The 16,303-nt window shown below is 34.9% G+C and overlaps 1 protein-coding gene across 1 annotated transcript in view; it reads right to left on the bottom strand.

The window, feature by feature from the left end:
* Window positions 1-16,303, bottom strand: part of LOC129748635 (protein Wnt-6) — an 84,815-nt gene that overhangs the window by 19,498 nt on the left and 49,014 nt on the right. Inside the window, exon 3 of the mRNA XM_055743298.1 lies at window positions 5,114-5,661. Coding sequence (XP_055599273.1) covers window positions 5,114-5,661 — 548 coding nt within the window. The remainder of the gene's footprint in view (window positions 1-5,113; window positions 5,662-16,303) is intronic.

Below are 16,303 nucleotides of genomic sequence, written 5' to 3'. Positions count from 1 at the left end.
ACGACTGCGCAACAACGTCAACAGCATGCAGCCAGATTGGTTTGTCATCTCACAACCAGAGGGCCAACTTGGATAGTTGATGCTTCCGGGTATTCACACGATCGACAGCGACGCCCCGACGATACCACGAACGACGAGCGATCGCGAAGCGAGAGCATCGACCGAAACTCGCGGTTCAAGGTCGGTCAAATGCGGCTTCCTGGTGCTGGCTCACTTTGCTAAAAACCACCGCAGTGTACACACAAGCAAATAGAAAATTTAAAAGTGCAAATAACAGCCAGACACCAGGTAAGCCAACCGCCGCTCATCCGCCATTTTGCTCTCGCCAAAAAGGACGCGCGCTAACGTCAGTATTTCTTAATACAGGACCCCTTTATTTGGGACACAGTATAGAGTGGACGGAATCCCATTCTTCCACCAATAGCGACGGGAATAACCGCCACGACCACGGTTAACTCACGATCGAAAGTACCGGTCGATTGTACATCCCCGAACCCCACGATTGACCCAAGACAGTGGACCACCCGTGACTTGAAAGGCCACTGTCTAACTAAACCAAGCCGGATCGACGCTGTATTGGAGGAAAAGGGTCCGCCATCGTCATCGGTTAGTCCACTAGCTGACGCGTCTACGTCAGCCTTACCGACACCTCTTACCAGGATCGGCAGCATCCACAAAGGGCTTGGCCCTCCAGGTATCGTGCCCTTTTTTGTAAAAATCCGTGCAGTGCATACAATAAATAAAAACAATATTGTCGAGAAGTGCAATTTTGGGGTTTTTTCTGAGTGCATTCTGGAAGCTCCTTGCGATTTTGATTGTAAGCGTGCCGCCCTGAGGCCTAGAAAAGGGAATCTCTTACACGCCGGTGGGAGTGGTAGGTTTAATACTTACACCAGGAAGCATCAATTTATTGATAAATGATTAAATTGAAATTACTTCACTCAACTCTGACTGCGATAGATATAATAATAGAGAAGACACTTTTATTTCCAGGCTTCTGTTAATTTTTTACAGTGCTGCCAATATTTTTACGACTAGTTCTAAATAATAACACAAATTTACAGAAAATCGTGAACTTCATCGACTGACCCAAATTTTTAATGTAAAACCGAGCGCTGAATCCAAAAATGAAATTTAAAAAATCTCAGTAGAACATTTTTTGAGTTATGTCTCAAACATGAAATTTTAGAAAAAAAGTACTTGTACTTATTTATATTCAAATCCTTCGGACGTCATAACATTAATTTAAATTTTTTTTGCATATATAAGGTGAATAAATTTACTATCATCGATCATCTGAATTTCAGTTTTGCTCATGATCAACAGAATTGTTTTTTTTCTAATTTTGTTTATTTGAAGTGGCTCATACGGAAGGTTTTAGAAATTAAAGAAATTATGGTTATTTTACTAAAACAGTAATATTTGTATTTTTGAATAATTTAACTAACCGTAGAGTACTAATCTCAATATAGGCAGAATGAAACAAGATAAATCTTTCTCGCTCCAAGCTAAAATCATTAACTTACCGAAATATCAAATGGCAATTTCAGTAAGATCTGACCAGGACTCGAGACGTTTCTCGAGTCTCAAGAGTGAATGGGATTTTAAGGTATTTTGAACGAGATTAGCAAAAACACTGGTTTTTATTAACAACTTTTTTCTTCATTGACTGATTGCGTTTTATGAATATTTTTTCTTAAAGCCTTATTTAACCCAAAAACTGCAACACGATTGGACTTAAAACAAAATAGTAATGGCGGCTCAGAGATTGTATTTTGGCCGTAAATTGTCGTCTTACACGTAATGAGTACCTACATTTTACGTTTTAAACTGCAATAACTTTTTTGTTTGAATCCAATCGTTTTGCAGTCTTCGGGTGAATTATTTGTCTCGATTAAGGCTTTAAATAAAATATTCTTTAAAAACAACCAGTCAATGATGAAAAAAGTTTTAAAAGAAAACCAATATTTTTTTTCTCTCGTGCAAAATACCTTTAAATCAGGGGTGAGCAACCTTTTGAATCAACGGGCCAATCTAAATTTGAATTCTAGTCGGCGGGCCGCACTTGAAATAACATTTTTTTTAATAATTAGCGAAGCTTCACATAATATTTATAGCTTAAAATTCTTGGTGAACATTTGTTCTTAAATTACTCTTGTTAAAACCGATGATACTGTTCGTTATCACTTAAAAAATCTCCTGTAGCTTACCACAGTGATAAGTAAAAGCACAGAGAACAGACGATCAAGCTAGCTCACGAAACTTGTGTAAAATTTTCAATGATCGTTTTAAACCAATTTTTCTTTTTTGGCTGGGCCACCAGATGTCTCCAAAATAAATTTCGGTCAGTTTTGAACAGGTCGTATGAACTGTTTTGCATGTTTCAAGAAAATTGTCGTTAAAGTTTTGTAACATTTTCGCCTGGTTGTATAATGGAAAAATATTTTAAAAGTTAATCGCTATTTCCTTCAAGCTAGAAGTGTTAAATTTTTGACAATGGGATGCAACAGTGATACTTGAAAGTAACCCCCTTTGAGATGTCTAAAATCAGTTCTGATAGGTAAAACTGATCTTCAAGAATATTCCTAACTGACTGGATATAGCCTCTGACGTTACAGAAGTGCAAAAACTTATTATAAAACTGTTAGTTACTTCAATTCACCGGTACTTTTTATACGGTTTTTACTTATTGACTTTTTCGGTGAGTGAAACAACTTTTTTTATTTTTTATATTTATGTAACGTATCGGGTTACTCTGGGAGATATCTGATAATGGTTGAAGGAAAATAACCCGAAACGTTACGTAAATTAAGAAAAAAAAATTTTCACTTATCAGAAAATGTTAAATTTTATCCAGGCAAAATCAACCCTGATTGCATCTACCTAGAAATACGTTAAACCCGTCTATTTTAGAGCGGCATGAGTTTATTTAATAATAAATTCAAATACAATCACGCATTTTCGAAAACTGGACACTTGAAAATTTGATTTGTAACTTGGCGCAATTGATTGCACTGTTTCAAGTGAATTTTCAACGTATTTTTTGGATGTCAGGATTTGAAATTTTACACACTTTTTTGAAGATTTTTGATTCGAACTTGGACGTCTGTTCTCTGTGCTAAGAGTGTGAAAAATATATATTTAAAGAAACTACCGTATTTTTAGCGTTGGACTTTGAATTGCAAATTGACTTTCTGTGTTTTTTTTTCTACAATTGAAATTTGTCCTCGTAGCCTAAATTATTTATAAACAAACGTAAAAACCCCTTTTTACAAATTGAAGATCATTGCATTGAGATATTGAGCAAGGTTGAAATCACAGAAATATGTTAAATTTCACATATTTTAGCAACTATCTTCAAAACTACATCTTGATTCTAGTTTTTTTTATCTAGATTTTTTTAATTAATCTTATTTAGATATCATTGAGATTGGATTTCTTAAGCTGTATTATAACTTTGGTAATGCGGAAAGCACTTATAACTCGTGCAATAACTCAATTTAACGATGTTTGTGATATATTTTCTATCAAATTTTGGAAAAAGCATCACAGTTAATCTTTTAGGACCTTTTGGGTCGAATCACAGAATTTCAGATACTTATTTCTTGTTTTTTCAAGAACCAGTTTTTTTTCGCTACTTCGATGCCTGTTGATTCATGTGGATAAAAAATCTTAAATCGTTTACCCAGGCTTTATTATTAAACTTTTGTAATTTTTGTAAATATTCAGAAACAAAAAACATATCAAAAGTTTTTGGTTTTAAGTTTTCTTTTCGCCAGTATTTGAACAAGCCTTTTTTTCGAATTGGATAGACAATACTACTGAGCATATGTTTTATAAAACAATTTTATTTTCTCTTGAAACGAAATTGAAAATAATTACTTCACTACCGGGCTTCAAAGTTTATTTGATCATGTGTTTCTTTCGATTATTGGCTGCTCTTCCGACTCACTTTAATGGATTTTGCTTTTCAAAGTGTTGGGAGCTAAATTATGTATATTAAAAATGTATCATAAATATTAAAAACTCCAATATTAAGCTATGTCAATAAACAATATTCATTTATGCCATATATTTAACAGAATAAAATCAATTCTTAAAAAGCCAGGAAAAAGTTAACAATCAGAATGATTGTGGGGCAGCTTCAGATAAGCGGATATTTGATCAATTTATATAAATTTTCCTAACAATCCATTGTAGAAAAAAGTAAAGGTATAACAATTTGAAAAAAGCTTCGCGGGCCGCACAAAAGGGTCTTGCGGGCCACATGCGGCCCGCGGGCCGCGTGTTGCTCATCCCTGCTTTAAATCCCTTCACGCTTAAAACTCAAGCAACCCTCCCCGTGGTCAGATCTTATTAAAATTTGCCGTATGACCTTCTGGTAAGTAAATGATCAATTTAAGCTCTGAGCAAGTGAAATTTATCATGTTTAATTCTTCCTATATTAAGATTAGTTCACTGCAGTTCAATGAATTATTCCAAAATGCAAATATCTCTGCTTTAGTAAAATAACTATAACTTCTTCAATTTTTAACCGATTTTGATAAATAACCACATGAAATCTTTGTTTTAAACTGACGTTCACAGTTAGTAGAAAACCAGATATTTTTAATGTTATCATCGAGTCTTGAACTGTCGATTAAACAAAATTTTCCCTAAAAAAATTTTGAATTTCATTTTTGCATTCAGCGCCCGATTTCACATTAAAATGATCTTCAGCTAACTTAGTTAAAAAATGCTGTAAGCTAGTGAAATTATTCTAAATTTTCAAATTTTCTTCGAAATTTAGTTTTTTTTGCCAGAATTTTTGCTAAAATCTTTTTTATGAAAAGTTTTGAAGTTATAATTGATTTTTGAAAGAATCTTATCTTAGCTGAAAAATATAAAATTTGAAGTTCTTAGGAAAAATTATTAGCGAAGACCTGAAAATTTTGCTCGTGTATATTGTTCCCAAATTAAAAAAAAAAAATCTGTTGTAGACCTCCTGATCGTTTTTCATTAATAGTGCTTCAGATAGGGGAGAGTTTTCACTATAAATTTGCAAATTTTCAGAGATGCCGATTGTTTTAAAGGTCCAAAGAAGATACTGTATTATAAGTTATTATAAACCTACCAATCGCCCAGCATTGTTGTTATGCAGTTTAACCAGCGTACGGATGTCACTTTTTCTCCGTAACCGAGCATCCAGGAAATCTTTGGACTTCCGAAACCCAAAATTGACATTATCATCACATCCACCCCACTCCCAGGTCCCGTCCTGCCCTTTCGTTCCTCCAGTCATGGATTTCGGATGCTGCAACGACTTAACGATCTCCTTCCTACTGGCCACCGGCAGATTATTGTACTGATTCGGATTGGCATTACTGTAGGATGTGATCAGCATAGTATTCCGTGGACTCATCCTTCGATTGATGGTTTTTGGCTTCTTGGTGCCCCGTCTGTTGCCCAGATTATTGGGATTAGCAGGCGGATTTCGATTGACCGCTGGCCGTCTGCGACTATTCGAATCCATCGTACCCAGGCTCGGATAATTTTGAACCGTTTTCTTCATGTGGTTTTGGCAGGAACATTCCACCAGGTCACCCATGGTGCAGGCCTTGGTCACCGCATAAGTAATCCCAGCGGCCGTAATAGCGTGTACGAAGGCCGTCTCCCGGGTATCTGCAATGAAACAGAAAAAAAAACATAAATCCACTATATCGTGTGAACCGTACTTGCCGTACTCGTTACGATAAGCGACTCTCAATTATACCCTAAATTGAAGAAAAAAATCTCCAATCGCCCATGCTTCGATTTGGCAAGAGGGAATTGATAAAATAAACATTATTTAATTAAATTATGTGGTGGGACCACTTTGCGATCCCAGAAAACCCCTTGAAGGCATGCGAAGAGATCTTAAAATTAGCATAAATAAATATTTTCTTGAACGCAAGGTTTCCAACCATGATGGCTACTCGCGGGTGGCGCTAATTGATTTCAAAATAAGCAATCCAATAATCAACAATCATTTGCATTTGCTAAACGATGTTGCCACCGGCCAAAAATCTCCGAAAATCGTAGACCTGGTCCCGCGAACTCAAAAGTCAATATTTGCGGTGCGTTCAACTATATTTTTTAATATTAGTTGATTTTGAGTGTCAGGTGTTCTGACGATCGTTGAGCAAACGAAGGTGACAAATCATTTGGAAGATAGACCCCTTGAAAACCCCTGAGGTAGAAGACGCCAAGCTGATTGAGTCATTTGCGATTTCAATTTTGTGGACACATTTTAAAACGGTTGTGGGTGTGGAGGCGCCATCCTGGTGCCATTTGAGATAGGTGATGGTTGGTTCGATTTATCTTGCTGCCAGCAATGGTGCGGCAAACAGTTTGTGTCATTTCCAGTTAAACAAAACGACGATAAAAAAAAACCAACGCAAATGCTTTCAAATATTTGACTTCGTTAGGTTTGGCTTTACCTAAACAGAAATCAAAGTTTGGCTAGGTTTTTTGGAGGCATCATTAGTTGAAGGCAAATGAAGCATTTGTTCTTTTGAGAGCAAAAATGTCAGTAGTTCAGCATTAATAATAATATTTTTTCTTCACTCAAAATGACATTTATTTTTTTCAGAAAATAATCTGGACAACTCTCATAGCCGCAGAAAAATAAATAAATACTTTTTATAACATTTATTGGTATAAAATAAAGAGGTAAGTTTGAAAAACATGTTTTGAATGAATCTCATGAAAACGGAGGTAATTTGGTCAATTATGTCGATTATAGGACCAAAATTGCGTTTAAAAGGCATTTTGCCCCTAGATAAAAACCCGAAAATTTCAATTATGAAATTTTTTTTAATCTTCCAAGCCGTTCGCAAAGTTTAAATTATTTTTCGAACGTTTTGACTGATAAATTTAGAAAGCTTTAAAATTTAGAATGCTATAAAAAGTTTTGAACAGAAAACCTACGGAAAAACACCATTGTAAAATCCTCATATCGGCAAAACACTTCGGCATATTGAAGTTATTTTATATTTCTTAAATTGTGAAAAATTTAAAATTTCAAAAATATTTGATATTTGGAGTTTTGGCCAGTATTCTGATATTACTGGAAAAAAATCTTTCTTTATAAAAGAGATTCAATTCTTGGTTTCCAGCGCTGTTTCTCATTTGTAACTGCCGATTCTTAAAATCCAAATTTTAGTTTTATTTCGATAATATTATCCAATTTCGTTGAATCTATCTAGTATCTCAAATTTTACTGTTGTTCGTTATACAAGAATGAAAACAAAAAATCGTAGTTTTCGTGCCTGATTATAAAGTTATTTTCACATAAACCACACATAAACACATAAACCCAATAGCTAGCCTTCAAAAACTCTAACAGACTCCAAAAAGTTAGACAAAGCTTGCCAAATTACCCAGATTTTGCGCAGATGTTTTCAATTAACTTGCAAACAAAAATTTCAATTCAGACCTTAGAATTATGTATCATGCGTTCGAAAAAATTGTTGAACAAATTTTGTCAAAATAAACAAAAACGAATTTTCGGAAGCCTTAATTATGGTTCAAAACCGGCTGATTTGTTTCGATAAAAATAAAATAATTTTTCAAGTGTTTATCCTCTTGATTTTGATGGAAAACTTCCGAAATTTGCCTGAGTATTGGCTGGATTCTGGAGAAAGTTTTGAAACGATATGCCCGGTTTATGAAAGATTTTAATATAAAATAGCCCGAAAATTACTAGTAAGTAGATACCCAGTTTATTCTTCTTGATCTTTATTTTCGATCATCATTGGGATAGAATCCTGTTTCGAATTATGGTTTTGCAAAGCGAACTAAAATAAGATGGATGTTTCATACTCGAAACCCATAATTTCGGAATATGAAAAGAAAATATTTTCAACTCAAACCATTGGAATTGGAAACCATTTTTACGATTCATAAGCGTAATTTAAGCATAAGAAAGTTTAATGAGTCTCTGAAAATCTGAAACGATTTAATCGTTCAAAATTTTCGTTCGAATTAACAAGTTGAATTATGAGTAAATAATTGAATACTTATTGTGAAACTCATATATCCAGAATGAAGTAAAGATTTTTAAGGTTTGAATTCATAGAAACATTCATCTGGAATTAACATTCAGATTTTGAATTAAGGTTCAAAATGCATAATACAGATTCGAAATTAAAATTTAAAATTCGTATTCAGACTCAGCTCAAAGTTAAGTTTTATAATCAAGATTGAAATATCAATATGATAATTTCACTAAGGATTGAAGTTGAAGGAGATCGCTGCTTCATAACTTTGATTCTTGGTTTAAAATTAAGTTTTTAAATGAAATCAGAGTCAGTGAGAAACACAAACCTATCGAAAATAACAAATATTGAATAAGATCTGGTTTCAAGTCAAAGAGTTTGTTTTTTGAAAAAGAAACTGAAACTATATTCACAGGGTTTATTTATGAAATATAAAACAATTATTGAACATTTTTGTTGTTAAAAGAACTTGTATTTAATCCTAGAAGAAATTCAGCTAGAAATTTTATTTGACATTCAACATTATTTATGTTGCAGATTCTCTAACGAAACTATCCTTATATGAACTTTAAACCTAAAGTTTACTCTTATTCTTGAATATTTAATACCTACATTTTCATTAAATTGTTATACTTGTGATAAGTAAATTCAAAAAGTTTTTTTTTCAGTAATTTTTTTTTTCGATTATAGTCGTTTTAACATCTTTGTGTCATTTGCAAATTTTATCAACGATGCATTTGGCGAACATACATTAAAAACCAATCCAGTGCAACAGTGCAACTTGGGCTCGGACTCACGGACGTCAGCTCTGACTTGCTAACTGAGCTATATCACAAGTCCCCAAATTTGTTAAAGTTTCATGAAAAAAATTAGCATCTCCTAGAACTATTTTTTTTTAGTTTTTAAATATTTATTCAAATAACTTTAAATGTAAAATTTCTTTAACTTGAATAGTGAGATAGTACCTAAATACTTTTTCCCACTATTTTGTGTGTATGCTTGTCCAATCAAAAATGTAATAGGAAAAAAATATTCACCAAAACCCTCCTCATGAGCCGGGCCTTCCTACGACCCTGATATGAGATATGAGTGAAAATATGCACAAAAATACCCAAAAAAAAACAAAATTTGAACCCTTAATTAATTTATTAGAAAAAATATATAATTTTTTTAATTTAAAAAAAATCATGTAGAGAATTTATTTTCCAGAAAATTCTCATATGGCATATTATTTTGGCGTAATGTTTTGTTTCAGTTATTTTCTTTGAAATGTATATTTTTATTTACAGTTGAGTGATTTTTTTGATTTTACTCTTATTTTTTCAAAGATTTATGATCTTAACTTGAAGTCAGAATTCAGAACAAAAATTTGAAATGAATAACTCCAAATTAATTATTCATAATTCATTATTCAAACTTCGTAAATTCTTTTAAATGATTACAAACTCTGTATTCAAATTGTGAGTTCGGAGTTTATTTTTCAGTTTTAATTTTTCACATTTCAGAATACACAAATTCGAATTTTGCTATTAAAGTTTACATTTTTCCACTCTTTGCTCCGAGTTCAGATTTTGAATTTAAAATGAATAAATTAATAATTGAAAATTCGTACTTAAGAATTTCATATCCCAAATTTGAAATTTTTCATTTGATATTGTAAATTTTTAATTCTAAATTGTGAATAATGGATTTTGAATTGTGAATTCTGTAATCTGAATTCTGGATGGAAAAGTCACAATTAACTGTTTGTGGATTGTGAATTTTAAACCACAACTTTGAATTCGATTTTCACAATTCCGAGTTCAAAACTCAAAATTCGAATGCATATTTCATATTTTCGAGATAAGTAGCACGAATATGAAATAAACTATTTTTGAGAACGAACTTTCTATTTTTTCTATATCAAGATTTTGAACTCATATAGGAATGGCAAATTAAGGATTTTTTATTCAAAATTCATAATTGCGGCTTTATTTATTTATTTATTCTTCGTCTTCGAAATTAATCGTACAGACTGAATCTTAATCTAAATTCTTAATTCTATTCACAAAGACATTCTTATTTATATTAAAGTCATACAATTCAAAAACAACATTAAAAGCTCGAATACAAGTACTGAGTGGATTGTTGTATCCATAGCTTGTCCTGTTAAATGGTAACACAAGTCCAACATGGTTTCGGAGATTACGGGAAGGGATGTTAATATTGATATTTAAAAGCAAAGCTGAGAAATTGATACGATTCGTAAGAAGGTCAAATATAAATATTCGCTGTAATTTAAGGCGTCTAGCCGAAAGCATTTCTAAGCCAATTAACAAGCAGCGTGAAGGATACGGTGGCAGCTCAGCAGGATTAGTCCAAGGAAGCTGGCGAAGAGCGAATCGTATAAAGTATTTTTGGACTCTTTCTAGTTTGAGGGCATCTGTGACGTGATACGGTGCCTAAACTGGCACTGCGTACTCAAGTACACTACGCACCAATGAGCAGTATAAAGATTTGAGAGCATAAACGTCAGTGATAAATGCTGCGTTGCGACGAATGAAGCCCAGGACAGAAAATGCTTTGGCTGCAGTTAGTGAAACATGTTCGTTGAATCTTAGTTTGCTATCAACTACCACACCTAAGTCACGAATAGAACTAACCCGCTCAAGGACAGTCGAACCAATCGCGTAGCTAAATTTGATAGTAGTCAGACACCGAATAAATGAAACTACTTTACATTTCTTAATGTTAACGGCCATTTCGTTTTCGTTGCACCACATCAGGAGCTGATCGATATCATTTTGCAAGGCAGTACAATCTACGATGGAAGCTATTATTAAGCTAGTATTAAGAACAATGAAATCTTCAAAGTATAAAGAACTTCACAATTTCGATTTTAGAATTTGGAATCCAGAAAAAGCAATTTTGAAAAATGAGTTATGAATCGTGATTATTGAATTATTCGTTCTCAAATTGTGATCATCATACGAATTTTAGGTTGAGATCAGGAGCCTGAAATATAAACCGCAAATCGTATATATTTGGAATATTTCAAAAATCCAAATCGAAAATAATCACACTGGTTCAATCAAAGGTAGTACGTACACTGACCATAATGACTGGACACTCGATTTCGTATTCTGGATAATTTTCCTACCGTACGCAATATCGATTCCAGAGTGCGCATCGATCGATTTGAAGAAATGCTATCCCAGTTAGGAAATGACACCAAACTTAAAAAAAAAACAGGCAATTTGTACGATAAAATCGGTCTAAACAGGTAAATTTTTCCTACAGAGCATTTTTGTCACATTTTTCAGGTTCGCCACCTGTCGTCGGTATTGCGGATTGTAACCATTGTAACAAAACGCATTAGATGTTTTTTCAGTGTTGCTTAGTGTTTGATGTAAACTGTAGTGTATTTTGTTAATTGTTTAGGAAAATAGGGAATTTTTAATTATATTAGCTAGTTTTTCTTTAATTTCAAAAAAAATATACAAAAAAAGAATTTGTTAAATTTAAGCAGGCGGGCTTCAAAATAAGGCGTTCATAGTACCACGAACAGGGAGGGGTGGTCCTCCATCTTGGGTGGCATAATCGGAGGTTGGCATAAGAGTAAAGAAGAGGGAAATGACTCAGCTTCCGTTATGAGTCATTTCCATCTTGGCGTTCGTGTGTTAATGTTGTGAGTGTTCAAAAATAAGTTCGTTTTTTTTTGTATGTGGCCTTTAGTGTCGATCTTTTGGATCATTCAGGTAATGATAACATTAATGATCGATATGGTTGTCCACTAACCGCAGAATGGTTGATTTATTTGATCTTGGATCAAATTTCACCCGAGAATCCTCACACTACGCACGAGTCGGCCTAGTCAGTCCTAGACTGGCTACGCCTTACTCGTAAAGGACTCGCACTCTCTGGTTCCGAGGAACCATCAACGCAAAGGAGAGTTGTCTCAGGCACAAGTGCCTTAATTCCTAAGGAGACCCCCTCTCGGCGCGACCAATGCGGCCTTGCTGTGGTCCGCCAATTGCATCAAAGAGGGAAGACGCCATTGCCAACCATCCTCAGAGCGCAACATCCTCCAAGTTATGCCCAAATCAGCCACGTTCCCACCCATCCAGAACCCGAAAATCATCGAGAGCAGAGCTACAGCCAGAATCCGGTAAGCGCGCCAACGTAGAAAACCGTCGACGTTAGGTACTATTGAACCCCATAAAAGCTCGTGAAATACCCCTGAACCACACCACACACCCACACCCACACTTCTCGAAACGAGAAATAAAACCCCAGAATTTGGTAAGGAATTAAATCTTTCGGTTTCAATTCAAATTAAACTTTTATTGATTTAGCAAGAAACACCACAGTTAGCTCCTTAAATTTTGTTCCGCGTTCCCTCCGGGTACCCAGTAGTAGGCCGACCCTGAGACACAGTTCAAGGGTCTCCTGCTGCTGAGCTAGTTTTCCGGGAGTGTTGAACCAGTAGGTTTTAGGATCTACAAAATCTTGTAAAACACTACTCATTTTTTCAACACCAGACTAGCCGAGCCCCAGCCTATTTCAACCACCGGCAACTCGAAGAAGACTGACTTGCGTCCTCGGAAGTGGTAGTGAACTTAGCGATGACTTGACACTTAGACCACAGAGCTCGGCTAGCCAGTATAGGGATGTTCACTACAGCTTTGAGATTCAATAACACGGTTTACAATCTGACAAAATAAATTAGACAGAAAATGGTTGAATTTTTGTTCTAAGTTTCATGTCAGTGTGATCAGTGGTACGTATGTCTAATTTAAGTAATAGTGATAATAAAAAGATGAAAAAAATATCTTAAACAATTTTTGAACTAAGCCTCGGTGAAATACTTTCAAATTGTTCAAATTTAAATTCAAAGACATAGCTATAAATCACTCAAAACTATTCTAACGTACACCCACAGAGAAGGTTGTAAAAATCCTATGCCTATTTAAAAAATCTCTGTGCCGAAAATGCACTGAAAAGTTTACTGTGCCAAAGGTGCTATGATTTTAGAAGCACTACTGACATAAAGACTCGAGCTCCCCAGTAAAATTATGCATGACCACATTTATTCAAGCAAAACAAGAAAAACATATTATGGGATTTTTATATTGGATCTCATCTCATCTTAGAAACTAGAAAATAAAAAGTGCAAAGTCAATGTAAATAGTTTTTGAGAGAAATGAGGATGTTTCGTCGCCATCAGTGAAACAGTGTTCTCTTTGCAGTGTTCTCACTCTTGCCTCCGATGTCATGATCAATCAGCCTTTTCAGAGCCCTACTAAAAAAAAGTTTATTGTCACAATCTTCGCCTCCTTAAACAGTCCGAGGCTTTGCCACAGAGAACAGACATACAAGCTTGAACAAAAAATCTTCAAAAAAAAGTGTGTAAAATTTCAAATGCTTTGTTCAGAAAAAATAAGTTAAAAGACTTAGTGCTATACTATTTTTAGAAAATTTTGCAGTTCTTTTTCCAAAAAAATTAAGAGATGCATTTGATTCCTTAGACTTTTATCTCTCTTCTAAAAAATTGCGAAGCTTATCGCTCGACGCATTTGATAGCAGTTATGAAAATGCCTAACTGCTATCGAAACGTACTCTTACCCCACCTCTGGGGCAAAAGTTCGAATGATGTGAGGTAAAAGTACGACCTTTTAAAATTCCACATTTCTGCATGAAGTCAAGAGGAAAATTGTTTTATATCAATCGTTGCCTACCGCAGCAGCTTCTGTGTTCATTTCTTATACAAATCCTAAACATAGGCGAATAACCTGAGTGAATTCGAAGTTCTCCACTAATTGTCTAAACAGAAACATATTAACGAAATTCTTTCTTCGGCATTCGAAAGTGGTTGAAAATAACTTAACAGACACGTTAACACTTTCTTCGAAAGCCAGAATTTAGTTTGCTCAAACAAGTTTGCCGTTATTTTAAATATTACATCATATAAAGCATGGATCATCAGAAATCTGGTCGCACTGTTTATTATACCATAGCGCTCCTAGTTGTCGGATCTGGAATTTTTTGACAGTACTTTGTTCGGAAAAGTTTCCTCTATCAGTGCTGAAAATTTCATTACGATTCGTTTTGTTCCAAAAAAGTTACACGTGATAGAAGCCGCGAGACGAAAATTTATTTTGGACACGCACGTTCAAAACCCGACGTGGTGTGGTTTAAAAATCGCGAAATCTGATTTGAGGAGGCTTCCTGACCAAAAATTGTACAAAGCCACTGGTCGGAGTGATGTCCTCATCAACTTCAAATTCGTTCTTGCCAATAACTTGTTAATCAGAAGATGAAGAAGAATGGTAGGACGACTCGGGATGCAACATAGATGAAGAGATTGTGGAACAAAATGGCCGATGAGGTCAGTGAATAGGGTGTCCAAACTTAGATGAGTGGTTCTCGACGAAAAGTACGAAATTTCATCAAAACAACATCGGAATATTTTTTTTATTATTTTTCCTTAAAAGTGCAGGAAAAACCCTACAATTTGAGCACAAAACATTTTTTTTTTCGTTTACATAGCTCCGAGATAGACCTATTTTAATGTGTCCAGATTTGTAGTGATCCATGCTTTATGCAAAAATGCTACTTTACCTCATTTTTCGGAGTATTTTCAACTTCTACGAAAAAAAATTATGTCTGGATGTAAGCAGTCTAAATCATTGGTAATCCACGCCAGAGTTTTGAATTTTGCTGTTCTCAGTTTGTGATCATCTTAAAACGTACTTTTACCCGACTCGTACTTTTACCCCACCTTACTCTATAACAGTGCCATCTGTTGCGGCGTTCAAAAGTTACAAATCAATTTTCAAAGTGACCAGTTTTCGAAAAGGCGAAATCGTATATGAACTCATGAAAAATTGAACCAACGTCTCTCTCAAATTTTAATAGATGGCTCCTATTTTGCTAGATAAATCCAATGAGAGTTTCTTTTGACTGAAAAAAAATCATTTTCTTTATTTTTGTAATACTGAGGCAGTCAAAATTACTAACAGCTTATTTGGAATAAGTTTTTGGTCAGTTATTGGAGTCAGAGAACGCATCGGCTATTTCCAGTCAAATAGGAACATTCTTGACAATCAGTCTTGCCCAGCAGATTCTAGGCATCTTGAAGAGGGCTACTTTCAAGTATCACTCTTGCATCCCATTGTTTAAAGCTCAAAAAAAAATGTTCCAAGAAAAAATCCATTATGCAACATTTATAAGGGGTGTTTAGAACTTTTAAAAGCGATTTTGTTGAAACATTCCAAGTAGCTCATACGACCTGTTGAAAACTGAATTAAACTATGTTAATTTTTCTCTGTTTTTTTACAGTTCTCCTTGGAGTGAATGGAGACATCTGGTGGCCCAGCCAAAAAACAAAAATTGGTTCAAAAAGGTAGTTGGAATTTTAACACAGGTTTCGGGGACTAGCTTATACGTCTGTTCTCTGTGGTCTTGACTCCATTGATGAGACAACCACCAGCAGGGGTTGTCTAGAAAATGGTCGCTCCCGCGGGTGGGGGGGAGGTTAGAGGATTAACACGTTCGTCGCCACGCTCATTTTGGTAGTTTTACTAGCCGGGCCCAAAGAAATTTTCAGAGAGAGAAAGCAAAGAGGGAGAACTCCCATATTTGAATCGTGTGGCGAAGCTGAGCGGTAAACTCAAGTAAGAGAGCGTCACACGCTTTTTGATGTGACGGGGCCCCCCAGGAAATACACCCGTCACCCGAATATGGGTGCCGTGGCGACGAACGTGTTAATTCCCATCAGTGGTTGGCTGCTCCTACAGTCTAAAAGGTTGTATTTCATCCAAAGTTTCGAGGCTAGGTTGGTCTAGTCTTGAACCTAGTCTTGGAACATTGGATCAAATAAAATAATCTTCGATTCTAAAATAGACTGCAGTACAGATTTAAGAAAGGATATCAATATAACATTTTCTAAATGATTTTCCTGAACAGTACTCATCTATCCTATTGACGTATTACGAATGCGTTATATGTGTAATCAAAATTCACATTTGGCTGAGGTAAGGAAACTCGAGAACATTACCTCTAATTGATCTATTTATGATCCCTTAACAAACTTGTGATAGTTAAAAAAACATAATACGGCCTTCTATGTGCCCATGTCGGTGATCGACGTGCTTTCTGTCGATCTGTTTATGCAATTTTCCTTTTCACATGTGCAAAAAATTGCTAAACAGAATACAGTATAGTCTACATCTCGTATTCCTATTTTCCTACCCTTCAGAACGATCTGAATCGTTCAACCTCTACCCAATAAAGAACCATAAAGA

This window comes from Uranotaenia lowii, chromosome 2 (genome assembly GCF_029784155.1).
Source record: "Uranotaenia lowii strain MFRU-FL chromosome 2, ASM2978415v1, whole genome shotgun sequence".
NCBI lineage: Eukaryota > Metazoa > Arthropoda > Insecta > Diptera > Culicidae > Uranotaenia > Uranotaenia lowii.
The sequence above is the reverse complement of the archived record's forward strand: the minus strand, read 5'-3'. Positions and strand labels throughout refer to the sequence as shown.